The 16831-nt window shown below is 39.8% G+C and overlaps 1 protein-coding gene across 9 annotated transcripts in view; it reads left to right on the forward strand.

Annotated features, from left to right (window-relative positions):
- CFAP92 (cilia and flagella associated protein 92 (putative)) overlaps positions 1 to 16831 on the forward strand; it is a 37560-nt gene that overhangs the window by 627 nt on the left and 20102 nt on the right. For 3 of the 9 annotated variants that reach the window (XR_014886428.1, XR_014886427.1, XR_014886426.1), the window contains exons 1-10: positions 2250 to 3267; positions 3997 to 4181; positions 5359 to 5563; positions 6820 to 6951; positions 9188 to 9269; positions 10728 to 10873; positions 12173 to 12262; positions 12931 to 13115; positions 14364 to 15250; positions 16257 to 16451. Coding sequence is in view for 6 of the 9 variants with exons in the window: in XM_085236060.1 (XP_085092186.1) it covers positions 3123 to 3267; positions 3997 to 4181; positions 5359 to 5563; positions 6820 to 6951; positions 9188 to 9269; positions 10728 to 10873; positions 12173 to 12262; positions 12931 to 13115; positions 14364 to 15250; positions 16257 to 16451 (2252 nt within the window). In the remaining 3 variants the exon portion in view is untranslated. Of the gene's footprint in view, positions 1 to 843; positions 982 to 2244; positions 3268 to 3996; positions 4182 to 5358; positions 5564 to 6819; positions 6952 to 9187; positions 9270 to 10727; positions 10874 to 12172; positions 12263 to 12930; positions 13116 to 14363; positions 15251 to 16256; positions 16452 to 16831 lie in introns of those variants that run through there. The other 6 variants (XM_085236062.1, XM_085236061.1, XM_085236060.1 and 3 more) reach the window with 6 other exon arrangements.

Consider the following 16831-nt stretch of genomic DNA (forward strand, 5'->3'; position numbering starts at 1 on the left):
TTCTGTATGTTCAGCTACATGCAAACAGAAAGGAGTTTCAGTAATTTAGGGAACCTCAGTGAGCTTCTGAACATAAGAAAACTGTATATACTACAGATGGACAAGAATGGATGTCGGGAGATTCTTGTGTGGATCTCGTTGGAAACCACTGAGGTTAATGAAAGATCTTAGGTACTTGACTGCAGTTTGTGTTTTGTCCTGAGATAATACCATTGCTAATTACATTCTGGTCATTCTCTTGGTGTAATCCACTTGGAGGAAGAAACAACATTACGTAGTCTACAGAGGAAACAGCTGCAGCTCTCTGAACAACCAGATGTGTTGTTTGACATTTCTTAGCTATTCAGCATCTGGAGCAGTTTTAAGGATCTTCTACATTAATTAAAGAAAAAGAAGTCTGCTGCTTTCTACTTTTCTTTTGGTGGTTTTCATGAGATAAATGTTTCTATTTTATGAACAAATTTCAGAGTAAATGGAGGGGGAGAATTGCAATAATTTGCTATAGCATGAGTGAGACCAGAGCATGGCTTGTGGTGCTTCAGTCCTGGTGTCACTGCTGGCTTTGTGCTCCTGCAGCTAGTGAGTCAGTCTGTGGTTCTCATGGAGGCTGCAGGTAACAGAGACATGATCTGAGCCTCTGCCACGAGGTTGTGAGTCCTGTTCAGAGTATGTATCTAAATCACTGCAGAAAAGTATTTTCCTCCTAAAATATTGATGCTGTCTTTATTTCTGCTGTAAATTAGATTGTAGATTCTCAGAACACACATGCATTACTTAGATACAGCCTATTTAGTGCACACTTACTCCTGGATATTCCTAAATATCAGATTACTGTTTTTACAGATGAGGAAATACAGTGGCAGTAAGGAGCAGATGCAAGGAGAGCAATGGAAGCTTCAGCATCAGCACTGAGACCCATTCTATCCCTCTGGCTTCCCTTGATATCCAGAATTCCTGGAGGATCAGGATCAGTTACCAGTGGTAAGCTGGATGTCTGAGCATGCACTGCCCAAAAATGGCATTCTGGGTGTTGTACAGAGATGGGCAACATCAGGAATGTGAATGTCTCCCCTTCCTTGTTGTTCTGAAGTTATACACACTTTGCTAGCAGCTCAAAGCCTTTGCCTGATAGGAATCATTAACATGACTTCCTGCCCCGCTGTCTGGGGTCTGTCAACAAGTGGGTCTTCTTGGTTCTGTTCACTGCTTTTTGAGACTCTGCCTGCACTTTCTCTAAGCCACAATGGAGCTTAGGACTCTCTTTTTCCTGTTGAGTTCAGCATATCTTCAACTCCTTCCGTGGTGGTGCAGCTTTGTCAGAAAGAGGGGAAAATGCCCCTGTGTTCTGCATAAGCTGCAGCTCTGGTGGTTGGTTGGGCTCTGCTTGGTGGTCAGAAGACACAGGTAGAGCAAGCCTCATGGCAGGGAAGTAGACTTGGATCTTTTGTGCACAGGGTATGTCTGCAGTCAGTGGGATTGGCAATTCTGTAATTGGCTCTGAGATATGCTACACTGCCTGTGTCCTCACGGTTGTATTTAAAAAGGAAGCGTGGCAGTTGGTATCTAGCCCAGTCTGGCAGGTACCCAGTAGGTGTATCTACTGCAAAACAGCTCTGAGGACTGGAATGGAAGGCTGGCATCTAGGATTTGGGCTTTGATCTAGAATAGGTGTGAAAGGAGGACCAAACTTATTTTAAGAGTTGGATCCTGTAGCAGAAATGCTAAGTCACAGCATGAAACAGTGATGGAGCCCCTGGTGGGAAAGCAGGGCTAACCCAGGGGAGCTCAGGTGCATGCAATGCAGTGCACCTGAGTGCCCAGAAGGGGTGGAGCCAGGATCCACCTCCTCCTAGACCTCTTTAATGGTTGGCAGTGGAGGCAAGAGGCAAGAAGTATCTCACTGGATGTTCCTACCTACCTGAGGCTTTCTAAAGGTAAGCAGATTCTTTTGTTTGTTTCTGTGGCTGTTGCATTTGGGCTTATGTTTACTTGTTGCTTCCTAGGACTTTGCTGTGCCACAGTTACTGATGTGCTTTCCATTGTACTATAGCTTTTTTTGTGTGTGTGTCTGTTGTTATTTTCAATTCTGCATGAAAAATTCAAGTGCTGCTGTTGGATCTGTCTGAAAGAGATTTGCAAAAACCCATGTGTGGAGGCAGTGACAGGTACAGGAATGGCATACAGTAATCCATGCACTCTTTCCCGTGGAATGCTCCCCAAAACACTGATGATTTTGTCTAAGAAGGTGTTCCATTACAATCATGTTTTATTGCATTAGCATTTCAGTTTCTGCCCTGCTGCTGCTGCTTCTCCAACATCAGCCCAACAATCAGGTTTGGGACATGGTTGTGTAGAAAAACAGAGAATAGGGATCTGTGAGATGAATTGCTTCCCTTTTTTTTTTTTTTTTTTTGCCTTGTTTGTATGAAATACTGCCAAATGGCCTTAAACATTGAGAGCCCATCTCAAAAACTGGGCGTTGTTGTTTGTGGAGGAAGTCCAGATGTCATGTTTGGAGTTGGTTTGTAACTACTGAGCTGACCCGTAGTGGTTTTGCTGCTCTGAGCAACACCTGGGGGATGGTTGGCTGTGCTGTGCTGAGCAGGGGGCGAGGTGAGAGCCAAACCTCGTCTGTTGGGTTCCTGCTCCAGAGCTCGCCCCGTTTTTCCAACGACAGTAGCACGGGGTTAAATACATCTCTGATCGTATCTCTCAGGTTTGTCCGTATTTCAGAGTCCGTGTGATGTTACGCTCCTCAAGTTAGCAGGAAGCGAACACGTGTCTTACTGATCCGCTAACGCCAGCGGCTGCTCTCACACCTCGCGCTGCAAACAGCGGCGATCGCCCGGGGCTGAGCGCGGTGGGGCCGGAGCGGAGCTCCCCAAAGCAGGCCCGGCCGTTCGGGAGACGAGGCGGGGCGGCTCCTGGCGACGAAGCCGCGGTAACGAGGCGACGGCCGAAGCGCACCGCCCGTCCTCCTCCGCCCTCAGCGGGGGGCGGCTCGCGGGCAGGTGCCGGCGGGTCGAGGGCTGCGGGCTGCCCGCCATGAACCGGCTGCTTGGCCGCACAATGGCGAAGCAGGAGCGTAAAGATTAGTTGAGTAGTTAGCGGGTGAGGAGGAGATGGAGGAGGAGCTGGGCGCTGGGAGCAGCTGTGCGAGCTCGGAGCGGGGCAGCAGCCCTGCGGGAGGCGCGGGGCAGCCCAGCAGCACCCGCCGCGCGCCGTGCGTGCTCACCGTATCGCTCGCTATCCCTGCCTCGGCTACCAGTAAGTTCTTGGCCCAGTGAACCCTTTACTTATTGCTTTATAAACTCGTCTTCAGTGGTTTAAGGAGGTAGTGTTAGAAAAGGTGTCAGCTGATTTGGATTTTTCTGGGTAAGTTGTTAAGGAGACTGTCAGTGTGACGTGGGAGCCTCGTATCATGGGGTCATTGCCTGAAAATGTCTCCCAACAGCCCCTCAGCAGCCGGTTACTCAAGTGTTAGCTGTTAGTTATCAGTCACTGTGTAACGGTGAAAACAAAGGTGTTTTTTACACACGTGCTCGGTTTGGGTAGTTAAGGGTATGAGTGTCACGATAGGAGAAGGGAGCAGATTTTCAGATTAGGCATGGATCTCCTGCAGCACGGAGGCTTTGGGTAAAGCAGCAGGAGGTACAGGCAACCTCCTCTGGCCAGCTCTGCTTTATGCCTGTTGTCTGGGTGGAGGGACACGTGTGCTTTGGGAGCTGCAGGCACGGGGCCATGCTTCGGGAGGAGTGGGTGGCAGGAGCAGTTCCTGGCATTTTGTGGGCCCTTATGGCAGATAAACCCGAATACGAGCTGTGTGGTTGGTCGAGCTCTGGGATAAGGGTTTTGTGTTCTGCAGCTGTGGTCATCATTTTTGTGTTGTCACTTCTAACTCCTGTTGCCATTTGATCAACGCAGAGAGCGTTTCCCATGAAATTATCATATTTGATCACATCTGACACTTCCAGATGATTCTTATATTTTCTCCAGAGCAAAAGCAGATGACAACCAGTCCTCCTAATAAGCGAGGAAAGGGAGTTCCAGCTGATGAACTAAGAACGAAGCGTTGCTATCACATTGAGTACTTCCTCCTACCAGATGATCTCATGCCTAGAAAAATGGATTTGATGGTGTTCGGGACGGTTGCAAAGCTATTTGCAGAGTCTGATTCCAAGGTAAAGGATATGATAAGACTGGTAATCCCACACATCATATATGGGATGCAGGAGGATGTTTTCCAGAGCAACAATTACAACAATTGTTGTAATTGTATGTTCTAACAACTGCTTAGCCCATCCTTGCGCATATAGATTTAGAAATAAGTATTGAGTGTAGAAACGTATGCTCCTAATCTACATCACCAGGAACTTCTTAGATTTGTAATCAGAGGTTGCTGTTTTTTAGAGTGTTTTTATAATTTTATAATACTAATTATAAAATTACTTTTGTGTAGATATTGGAATTGTATGTTTGTACTTCAAAGGTAGTAATTTAAAAGCAGATGCACATTCCATTAAAAGATGGAAAAAATGAGAATTATCTGATCTTTGTTGGGAGGAAGATGATTTTCTTTCCCTCTGTCTCTCTCTCTCTCTCTTTTTTTTTTTTAAGAATCTCTTGTACTTTTGACTACCCAGTCTTTCTTCTCCCTTGCCTCTCATTGATCAGCAATGAGTACAACGTAAGAATTCTGTGTCATTCCTAGTACTGAAGGTATGATAGGTAACATGGTCACATCTTTCCCTTGCCAACTGTACCTGACTTTTAAGTAGGTAGGGTGTAAGCATACTTATGTAACAAGCCAAACAATAGTGTGGATAGGCTATAGTGTAAATGAGCTAAGTCTGTAGCCTGTCTATGCTACAAGAATAGGATGAGAACAATCTCTATAATGTACAGGTTGTTAGATGCACACATATAGGTCTACCATATGAATATATATGTTTACCATTCATAGTACAATTATGTTAACTATGTAGCAAGTGTTGCTGAAAGATGAATGACATGTAAAAGAGACATAGGAAATGCTGTGTAGTGCAGTGCTCATGTTTTCCTTTGTTAATACCTGTTTTAAAGTGTCTATCTTAGCTTTTATAGCCACTGGTGCTCAGTGTCTTGCTGAACAATGGCTTAATTGCTGGTCTTCATATCAGACATTGGCTTGGTAAGAATGGTTTGTCTGAATCCATCAAAGTGTGCTGACACAACAAGGGGGTTCATGTAAGATCTAGCATGATTTGGAGACATTAGAAAGGCATACTTTAAATGTAGTAGTGATAGTGGTCAGCATGTGAATTTAACTACTTCTATTCTGATGAAAGCCTTTATGGGAGTTCATCTTTGTTTTAATAGACTATTGTGCCATGGCTTGAAAATGACCAGATGTGGATCTCCTGGGACCATAATACAAATGTCAATGTCACTAATGAATTTCTAATAAAATTAAGAGATCATAAAATAACTTTAAAACTTTGGGACACCAAGGACAAGGTTTTCTCAGAAGCAAGGCTTAGTAAACCAGATGTGTCCTCAGCAGAAAGAGATGCAGAGGCTGTTGGTAAGTCTAATGCAAATAGGTATGTTATCAAATGTTCCTTGAAGCTGTGACTACACCTATTACTAAGTTACTGATGCGATTATCTGATACTTGCATGTCATTCCCATTAAAATAATTCTAGCTTGTATGTACTCTGGAGGCTTTAGTTTCTGAAAATTCTAAAGGTAGAGAAATGTAACTGGGACTGTCACCTGAACCTTTGTGAATTGAGGAGTTATTTTAAGCCATTGGATACTAATGGTAGTAGTGAATATGCTCACTTTTTTTTTTTTAATCTTTTTGTCCCGAGAAGATGTGGAACTTGTATAGCTGTGTTCTTATACTGTGCATCTTTATTTCATCTCTTCCTCTTGTTACCCTCCACAACTTTGTAACTTCAATTTATGGCTAAGTTTTGGCTATGCTGAATTGAAGGTCAGTGGTGTCAAAAACATCTTTCTGTTGTGCAATTGAGTTAATTTTTACTAGTTGATATACTAGTTGAATTAATTTAATTAGAGGACAGAGACCTTGTTAGAGCTCTTATAGACATGTATGAAATAATACATACCAGAGAGCTAACCATGAGATGAAGTGAATAGGAAATAGGGTATCCTTCAGCAGATGTGGAACTACTGTTAAATTAAGCACATTTGAATAGTAAAGTTAATTTTATCAGTAGAATACTGTAACTGTTTTCTCTCTATGTATCAATGGATAGTTATTTGGTGATGCTACACGATCTCAAATGCCAATTAGCATGGCTCGGGTTTCTTTTTGATTGAACTAATACTACTTGCTGAGATACGGTGGGCTTTGTGAATAACTGTGCTTTGTGTCTGTTTGTGTTTGTAAGATAGACTGAGCACCTCAGTAGCTGTTGTTGAGGAATGGAAATTTGTCAGTAGTTCTTTCTCTTCTGAACAGCTGCTGTAAAGCTTGGCAACGGGGGATTAAATGCTTTCCTTCCTGAAGTTGCACTGTTGCAGGAGTCTGTGTGGAGAGGTCCTGCTCATCTCATGTCAGGGCTGTTTTCTTCGTGGGTAAGCCCAGTATTCTGGGAGCTCTCACAAGCCTAACCTGCCCCAATGTTTTCCTAAAGTATGCATTGTTGAGGAGACCGTTGAATGCTAGATTCTTCAGCAGGCTTTTAGGTAATTCTGGTGCTTTTCATTCCCATGTGCCATGGGAAAATAATTGCTCAAAACTTGAGTGGCCCAAACAGAACAAGCAGAAAAATCAAGGTTTTTTTTTTTTTTTTTTCCTTCTCCTGGTAGGTGGAGTAAAACACACAGTGCTGCTGCAAAGAAAATTGTTTGAAGGGAATCAGCCAGCACCCAGCTGTACAAGAATTAGAGAAGCAAAGGAATCCAAGGCACAGAAAAGGTCTTCAGCCCTTTCAATCAAAGGTATAATATGACAACGAGAACTGGTTTGTGGGCTGAAAGGGAGAGAAAAAGTGTAACTGGCAACTTGAGTAATGGGCAAGCAGGGACACAGACTGAGGGATTCTACTGAGGGAACAAGGTGTTGTAGGAAGGCTGAGGATATTACAGTTGGAGCAGTTTTCTTATAGCTTTGAATCAGATCTCTTTTGTGCCTCAATTCTAGCTGGCTCATGTAAGGTTTTTAAGGAACACTAGAAAATAGTGTTTTATTCTGCTGCTGCTTCATGTTTGGAAGTGATTGTATTAACATCTAGAACTTTGGCCTGGACAAATTTCTTCATTTTTTACTATTTCTCAGTTGTTTGGTAGCTATCTGAAGTCCAGTACAGGATGTTTTGTTTCCTTTGAACTGCTAGTGCAGGGTGAAGTATGAAATCTTATTCCTGACATTGATGAGATCCTGATTTTATGGAGTTTATGGTGTTGCCTTGTGCCAGCTGAGAAATTGGTGCAGAGCTGCAGGAGGTTGAAAAGTGTGGTGTGGTGTTCAGCTGCAGCAGCACTCTTTAAACCAAGAAGGGGAAAACTTCTCCATCTAGTGGCTGTGTTGTTTGTAGCCCCATCTTAAAAACTGCTAGTCTTGTTTGTGTTGGGGCCTTACTGAGTCCACTGACTCGAAAGCTGCTCCCAAGATTTCTTTGCACCTGGGCACTGTTGAACTGTGCAGAGTGCTTTGCTGTCAACTCCAAAAGTGTGTGGTATCAAAGTACTTTTTAACTTAGCTGTTTGTTTTCACCATTAAACAGTAAAACTATTTTCTCTCCCTCTGTTACATCTATAATTTTTGTTAGATTTACAGATGGAATCTTGGGACTTGCCAAGTATTTAGGTAGAATTCTCTAAAGGGAAGTGCAGTGAGGTACCAGGGATTCATCTGAAAACATGGCTTCCTCCTACCTTTAGTATCTTTTGCAACACTGCATCTGTCCTTGTGGGGAACACTGAGTCACCAGTTTTATCTCATTTGTCTATAAAATTGTTTTAGTTTTTCTAACAATTCATGGCATGCATCATCGAAATAGGAGCAGACAAATTGCTGGTGTAATGAGGTGGCAGAGTGCATCTGCATTCTGGTGGTAGTGCCATCTGGTGACAGGTTGAGAGAGGACTGATGGACCAAATGAAGTGTGAGTAGACAGTACACTAGGAGGTAAAGGATGGGAATGTAGCTGCCAGTTCAGATGAATGGAAAATGCCCTCAGTGCTCACCTGGTCTACATTAAGGAAGAAAGCAATGTTGTGAAGGTCTCATAATGTTTTTTTTGTTGACCTTAAAAAGTCATGTGTGCTATTGGGTGTGCAACTACTGTGCCCTGTGAAACAGGTGAATAGTAATAATTTTTCAGTGTCCTGTTTATATAGCTAGGTAAAAACCTAATATTCTATTGATCCATCGTTGCTTGGTGATAGTGGCAAATTTTATTCTTTATTGTGTGACACTTATTCAGCTAGTTAAGTGCAGATTTTTCTTGTCATTCATACTATGTTGATTTACTCTGATCTCTCTGTGATTAGGACATATATCCTGTAATTAAGACTGATACATTGTGAGGCTAAATGTTGAGTAATTAACACTTAGGTCTGTGACTGTAAATTGTTTTTCTGTAATTAAATGACATCTGAAGCCAGTTAGTTATAGTATACCATACTCGTGGCATATATAAACACCGAACAAGTATCGGAGCACTTCTATGTATTGTGTAAGAGATCTGGATGCTGGGCATGTCACTTCTTTCTTTTTCTCCCTGCTTTGCTAGAATAGCTATTGGAATAATTTATTGGAATTAAGAAAAATAATGCATGATTTCTTATGGATATGCATTAAGATAATGTTATCAGTGCCTACTTATGTAGAGTTAGGACATTCGCTGGTAACAAAATATTATTTGGATACACTTCATTTTAATTTTTAATTCCTAGTTTCGTTTGAATGAAAATTACTGTGGATTTCTAGGAAATAAAGCTTGATTTCATCATATGTTTGTTCTTGCATGATCTGTCAAAATCCCTCAAATTATTTTATATATTTTAAGCTTATTCAAACTCAGCCTTGGCACAAAGATAAAAATTAAACAGATTGTGGTTCTGGGTTACACATACAGCTTGCATTATTTCCCAGAGCTTTGCAGATGCACTTTCTTGGTCTTATGAGACTTGTCAAAAGTAGGCAAATTTAGAATTTGCTTTACTTTCACAGAAGAAACTGATCAGAGTGGACTAGGAACTTCAAGTTATAATGTACTACATCCTTCAAAGGCAGATGACTTCCTTACAGTAAGGTAAGGATGCTACACTTCCATGGGAAAGTGTTCATGTCCTAATAATATAGTTGAGGATGCATATTTTTAATGTTTCTTTTAAGCTTGTTACAATTATACAGTGGTTTTGGAGATGGGTGACTGTTGCTGTAACACTTTTTGCAGTCATGCCTGCTGATCACAGAGAAGGAGCAAAAGCATTATTGTCTACTTTGCTGTACATCAAGAGTGTTACAGTATACTTGCAGTGAAGTAGCTTTTTATTAAAAAATTACATAAACGATCAAACATTGCTTAACTTACCTATTTGTTCGTGTAGTTCTTCCTTTCGTTCACGTCTGGTGACTTCTGATCAGTGGGATACGAGATAGTGCCACCGAGATCAGGAGGACCTAGGAATGTGTTAGTTAGTGGGTGGCAAAAATAAGCATTATTGTTCAGTGTACTTAATTGTTCTTGAAAGATCAAAGACAGTGTTAACAGCAAGAGTTTGCTAGCAAAAGTCTTTTCTGGGTTGAGAACTCAGTGCTTCAACACTATAGCTATAAATCTGTATTGGGCCAAAGTCATCTCTAAGCTGATGTAGGCATGAGATGATTTGTCAGAAAGAAGTGAGGTAAGTTTATAGTGCTGTCATAGCATTCCTTATTTATTCTGTTCTGTTTTTAGGAATGATAATTTGTTCTTTTGATCTAACAACTAACTTAAGAATTTTAGTGGCAAATTTCTAACAATCAGTGTTCAACTTTCTGAAATTGAAGAGAAGTTAGAAGATTCAAGACTTGAGAAGCTACAGCAGTTTTAAAAAATCAAAGTGTTTCTTGAGTATTGTTAGCAATGGAGAGCTTTATGTATGTCACTATTGCTCTTCCAAACACCCAAACATTTTAATTCTATTTGTATTAAGAATGTTTCTTTCTATCTCGTTGTTCAAAGGAATGTTGTTATTGTTATGATCATTCCTTGTGGAGGACTAGGGATTTGTCTGACAAGGAAGCTATGCTTGCTCTAAAAGCAAATCTGAGATTCAGAAAGTTACATTTCACCAGTTTTATTATTGGCAAAGTTTTGCTGATATTTTGAATGCCTGGAAAAGAGTCGTCTTTTCTAAAGAGTCATTTTCCCTTGTCACTCACTTTATGTCAAAAGTATACGTAAGGAAGTCGTCATGATCCAATATCTTCTATGCATTTTTCAGTGTGCAGTGGGGAGATTTCCAGCAAATCCGCCAATAAATTCCATGCTATCTTCACAAACTCCACAGTACGACTTCCTTCACCAACTCCTAACATCTGGAGGTTGCTGTGTATTCTGATGGTTTCCAGGGTCTTGGGTTCTTTGCTGTGATTTTCTTTTATTGATGCAAATGAAGCAGCCTTATCATTCTTATTTTAGTGGATATATTTGTAACTTTTAATTTACTTTTAAAGCCACATGTAATTCTGTTTTAATTTTGATTGTTTGTGTCTCATTTGCTAGAAACAGGTGTGAGGGTAAGGCCCAACTTCTGAAACAGAAAGCAGTAGCTGCTTCTTTGCATAATACAACTTCAGAAGAAACTGGGAAAACAACCAGCAGTGTGGAAATTCTGATGCGTCAAACAGACAAGACAGCTACCTTTAATGGTAAGTTCTGGATGGAATTATGGCATAGGGTTTATTTAAGCTAGATTTTAAAAGATAAGGCGTTTTGTTTGTGCATTTTTTTTTTTAAAGAATTCAAGATTAGAGAAGTGTGTATTACCAGACCTGCATTTTAGTCTCTGCTTTCTGTGTTTCTTCAGAAGCAAGTTACACTCTCTGTTTTCTTAGCCAGTAGAATAAAGCAGGGATGCTGATGGCCCTTTTCCACCACTTAAAGTGTTCCAGTGGTGAAATGATGGTTATTTGCAAGGACTATGAGTGTGCAATGATAAATTTTGTAAAACATTTGAAAATTAATGTTTTAGCTGGATCATCTGCTGCAACTGTGAGACTACCAAGCTTGTTATTCCACATTGCTTGTGCTGCAGTTGCCACTAGAGGCCAGGTTTTCATCTGTGGTTTATAGTCCATGTTTATTTCTAGTGCTCCTTCATGCTGTTAAATGAAGAAACACATCTCCACTGACAGATACTTTGCTTTCTCATCTGTAGCTTACGATTAACTAAGGTTCTGTGAAAGATGATAGCAACAATGAGTGCTACCATATCTATTAAATCACCCATGTTAAATGTCGTGCTTGTCTGACCAAAAAACTAGCATGGTGTCCCAGGGTTCCTGCTCACATTACCCCAATACACTTTATAAAAAGGACATTTTGCTTATCACTGAGCATGAATGATAACATTCAGTTGTAGCTCATTCAGATTGAGAGTGACTGAAGGTAGGAGTGACATAGGTGGAGGTTGGGACTAGTTCTGCTTGTATTGATTATGTAAACATTGAATGTGGGTGAAAGGAATGTTGGGAATAATCACTCACCATCTGAGTAAATTGTGGATATTGATTAGTTTGTCGTGGTGATATCATTGGGATTTAAAGGAATGGCAGTACTCCTGTTTTATGGGCAAGAAGTGAAGAGATGGAGGTTTCTGGAAACAATAAATTACATGTTACTAAGAATATTATATGTGCATCATAATACCTATGTGAAAAGGAAGAACAGTAAGATGGCAAATGTAACTTTAATCTTGGTAATTCCATTAACTTTTAATGCCTGCTGCTGTAAATTTAATTTTTTTTTTTTGAGATTTCATGTACTAAAATTCAGTGAACTGTGCAGAGGAGTTCTGAGCATATTGAAATACTAGCCTAAGTTGGTTTTAAAGAGAAGAATTGACATCTTTTTCTAAGGGCACGTAACTTGCCTACAGTATCTGCCTACAGTAAACTTTAATTTGTTTCCTCCTTCCTTCTTGGTCTAACCTTGCCTTCCATCAACAGGTAGAAGGGATGCTGGTGCTAAAAAGGACATGGATACTACTAGGGCAAACATTGCTTCACTGCAGTTGGATCTCATGCCTCTCCTCTCAGGTATTATTCTGTGAGGAAGAGGCAGGGAGGGAACAGGATGTTAGATGTGCCGTGTGTGTCTGAAGCACTTGTGCTGGTGGGTCTGCCTGGTGGAAAACGAGCTGTTTAGTTCTAAGTTGTTTGTTTTTTTTTTAATCTGTTGAGAACATATTGGAAATAGGATGTTGGTCAGAAAAAAGTGGATTAGTTCTGTGGCTTTCTGACTGTAACTAGATTAACATTATGTTGTCCTATTTTTGTATGTAGTGACTTAAATCTTTCTGTGCTCATAGACAGAGTTGCCAAGATGTCACAGAGGATGAAACTCAGCTGCTGAGTACATACAGCAAAATTTAACATCCAGAAACATTTAAATATGCTTCTGTACCTTTAACAGAGACTTTAAATTGTGATGAAAAGCCTCTAAACTGTTTTAATATTTATGTGAACTGAATATTTGCATCTTCAAAGTGACAGAAAACTTCAATGCGCTTTTAGCTCTTAGCTCAAATGAGACTTCTGGCATTGTTCTAGATACTATTTTCTTTCTCACTGCAAAAGGTAAATAATATATGAAGCAATTATTATTTGTTTTATTTCAATACAAATTCAGTGGAGGTTTTTAATTTAATCAAATACTGATACCTTGATGAGACAACTTCTGTAATATTTCATTTTGTTTTTAAAAGGAGAAAACTCAGTGATCAGTCGGCTGGAAGAAAACAGTCCTATTCTTTTAGATGCTTATGTGTCTTTCACTGTAGAAACACCTCTTCTGTCTGAAAGACAAAGGCATGAATTGAATCCACTGGTTATAAAGATTTATTCAGCTACCAGCCTTCCAAACACACCTATACCAATAGAAGTGCTACAGGTAATGCATCCCACTGCTTCTTTCTGGAGGAATTCTCTTGTTCCAATGAAGTAATATTGCTTAAAATATGGGCATGGTTTTAAAGAGAAGTTTTCTTGTTGGTAGATATTTGGAAGCTGGAACCTATAGGCATACTCTGGAGAGAGATGTCTCCAGAGTATGCCTATGTATTGTAGGCACTGACAACAAAATTGCAATCCTTGCATTTTCCAAGGGCAATAATTTACATGTAGTCAGCATATTTTTATTTTTGAGCAGTGGATCTTGATTTAGTTCCGTCACTATGCTGTATTGTTTGAAACCATTTGCTGACAAGTCAGTACCTGATGATTGGCTCATTTAGAACAGGTTGTGTGTTGAAAGTATAACTGAACTTGTAAAGCATTCACTTTTTTTTTTTAATCTTTAAAAAAGGTGAGAACTATAGTTCAAGATAGTTTTGTTGTTGTTTTTATAAAAATAGTTTAATATTAATGTCAGGAACTATGTATCATTGAGTTTCACGTTGCAGGCCTTTTGTGGCAGACTAGGCAAATTGATATACCAGTTATGAAAAATAACAGGGAAAATATTACACTACATAGTTTCCAATGCAGTCTGCAGAGTGACCACAGAAGTTTTGGTTTTGTTTTCTTTGCTAAATGTGGTGAAATAATGCATTGTTGACAACTAGGCGTTGTCAGGATAGTCCTCGACAACCAGCTTCCTCTTTGTGCTGGTTGCCTTAATGCTGATGAACATTTGCACAGAAGAATCACAAGTATTGCAGAATGGATCTTGCAGTTTAGCCCCAAATGTATAACTAAGTGGCTAACAGTGGAGATGATGCAGTCCATTCCCTATGGTATCTCTGGATAATTGTTGAATTTTATAACTACCTATAGGCCTTGAATCCTATGGATACATGAAGATAGAAATATATGTATCAAGGAGTCATTGCAGTCTCCCACATGCTTCTTTAATAATCTAGAAAGGAGAGGTTGTGATTATTTTATTTTTTAAAATATGTATGGAAAATCAGGAAATTTGAGAATAGACAAGTGAAGGGGACAGTAACTTCCTGAAATCCAGGATCCAGGCATGCAGAATGGCCTCCTTGTTGCCTTGAAAGACACGGTTTGTACCATGAAGTACATCCCCTTTTTGCCCTCTACAGTAATTTGCCAATTATTCTGTGATATGAAAAATGAAGAGGGAAGAAATTAACACTTCAATTACCTGTCTTTCTCTCTCTCTTTTTCTTAATAGAGATTGTGTGTTCCTACCTATTGCAAATACAAATTTCACAATTTTCCAGCTCATCAGACTCATGGACAAATCCACGGAACTCATGTCTACTTTAAGGATGTTAATGTAATTCTAACAGGAACAATGAAACCTGGGGAATTACAAAGGTATCTTAGAGGTCCACCTTTGGAGATTGAAGTTCACGATAGGGATAGAAAAATTGAAGACAACGAAAAAAAGCCTTTTTTATTTGGGGAGGCTCAAGCTGATGAAAATCTAGGAGAAGTGAGGCCCTTCGGTTGTAAATCCACAGTTTGTAATTCTTTTACAGAGAATGAAATGTGGCATCCACATGGGGTAGCTAAAGTAAGTCTAACTGATCTATTGTTGGGTAAAAAGTACTTGGCTATTAGTGCGCCCATTCGTAGCTGTTCAACTCCAAGTGCATTTGTTTTCAATAAAGAGGATAAAAGTAAGAAGATAGGGAAGAAGTATCCACAGATTCTATTACCTATGGGACATTATCTACAAGCAGACTCGCTTTTGAAAGTGAGAGTGGAAATAGCAGTGCCATTGAGAATGCATGCAGAAGGCGATGATGCTCAAGTGGCAGATTGCCCATACGGTTGTATAATCTACATTTTTGACTACAGTAATTCATCTTTATTGCATGATTTGGTGGAAGAGATTACAGAAATCAATGCTACAGCCCTTCAGCTGGACTGTTATCCTCCACACATAATCAGAATGGCTCTTGATACGTTAAAACTGAAAAGCACACTAAAGAAGGCTTCTGAGTTAGATGTTGTTACTGGCTTTCACCTACTGGATGGAGCTTCTCATCTCTTTGTCTTGGAGGGGTTGAAAGACAAAGCCATCAAGAAACTCTGGGATAGACACTTTGAAAGGTAAGAGTGAAGTTCTTCATCGTTTATTTCCATAGGCAGCTGAAAGTTGTAGCTTCTCTAAGTGAATTCTGCTATCTTACATATGTGTAAGTAAGAGAGGGCAAAAATTGGAGAAAGTTTTTAAAACTGTTTTTTCACATCTTGATGATACATCAGCACAGTAAAGGCAGTAGAGTTTAAATAATGTGCAGAAAGCATACCCGACTTTCAAAGCATAGGTTGTCTTAGCTTACTTGACATCACATACACTGATGTGTAGCCCCGTGCTATTTCTGTTGGCCAAATACCTGTCCTAATTTTCAGTGGGCCATACAAATATGCTCCTGATTGAATTTGGCCATGGGACAGCCTGGCATGTGATCTATCGTGTGTCATTGTTTGCTAATACTCAGTGGGATCTAAAAGCTGTGAGGAAGCTGGAACCCAAGCTGTATTTTTCCTTTATACTTAAGAGAAAATATGACAAATGCAAAACTAAAGTCCCCCTCAAATTTCATGTTTAAAAAATCTTTTTTTCATCGCTATATTGTTATTGAAGCTTTCTTTTTTTTTTTTTTGTGCAAGTTGCTCCATTGTGGTTGCTGAAATTATTTGTTACATGAGAAGTCATCTCTTGTTAGAGGTAACCTGTAGCTTCAACTGAACCTTTATTTTACTGCTGCAGTATGAATTTTTGTATATTAGCAGAAATATTTAGAGAGAGCTCTTGAGTAGGGCCATTAAGCACAGAGATGAAACTGAGGTGAGGTGAGCTTTTTTTGAGATGACTGTAATGTGGTTTAAAAAAAAAAATCTGTTCAACTCATTCATGACATAAAGGTTTTGATATTTTCTTTCTTTGTCCATAATCACTTTTTCAGAACAGTTCATGTGAAGTGAAGGCTGTAGAATAAGACATTCCATTTAAAGGACAGAAGGCAGTTGGTTTCATGAGAGATAGTAATTGTATGGCAGAACTGAGGAAACCTGAGATACGGGCTGATGGTTCTAACCTCATCTGTTACAGAACTTATGGACATGAAGATGGACGACTGGAAATACTTTATAATTCACAGCTGTCTTTCAGTCAGCGCCTGTATGCAGACCTGGAAGCAATCTTTTATCATTTCCACCTCTGTAAGCCCCTCTTCAGTATAGTGAAACAGCCTCTGCTTTATGTCAGAGGAGCAGTTCCTTGGGCATGTTTCCAAGCCTTGTCCAGGTATGACTCTTCTAGATTTGTAGTCAAGAAACAAAGAAATATTATGAAGGAAGAGTGAATATTTGATATCAAAAGTAATATTCCTTCATCTTTTCCATGATGAAAGCAATCTGTGGCTGTGATGAGTGGTTCAGATTTCAGATGGCTTACAGGCAAGCATATTTTATAACTGCTGATGTAATGGTAACTGGATATTGGTGAGCTCACTTCTGTGGGCAGAAATTCATAAATTTTTATTTTAAAGAACTGTATCAGTAGGATAGTATATTGGAACATGCCTGAATATAATACAAATAGAAGAAAGAGAATTCTGGTGTCAGAAGCATCAGCTAGGAAGGATTAATTTCTCTGCTCTGTTCTCTTGGAGAGAAGATTTAGAA

The sequence above is a fragment of the Meleagris gallopavo genome, chromosome 14 (genome assembly GCF_905368555.1).
Source record: "Meleagris gallopavo chromosome 14, MGAL_WU_HG_1.1, whole genome shotgun sequence".
NCBI classification, from domain to species: domain Eukaryota; kingdom Metazoa; phylum Chordata; class Aves; order Galliformes; family Phasianidae; genus Meleagris; species Meleagris gallopavo.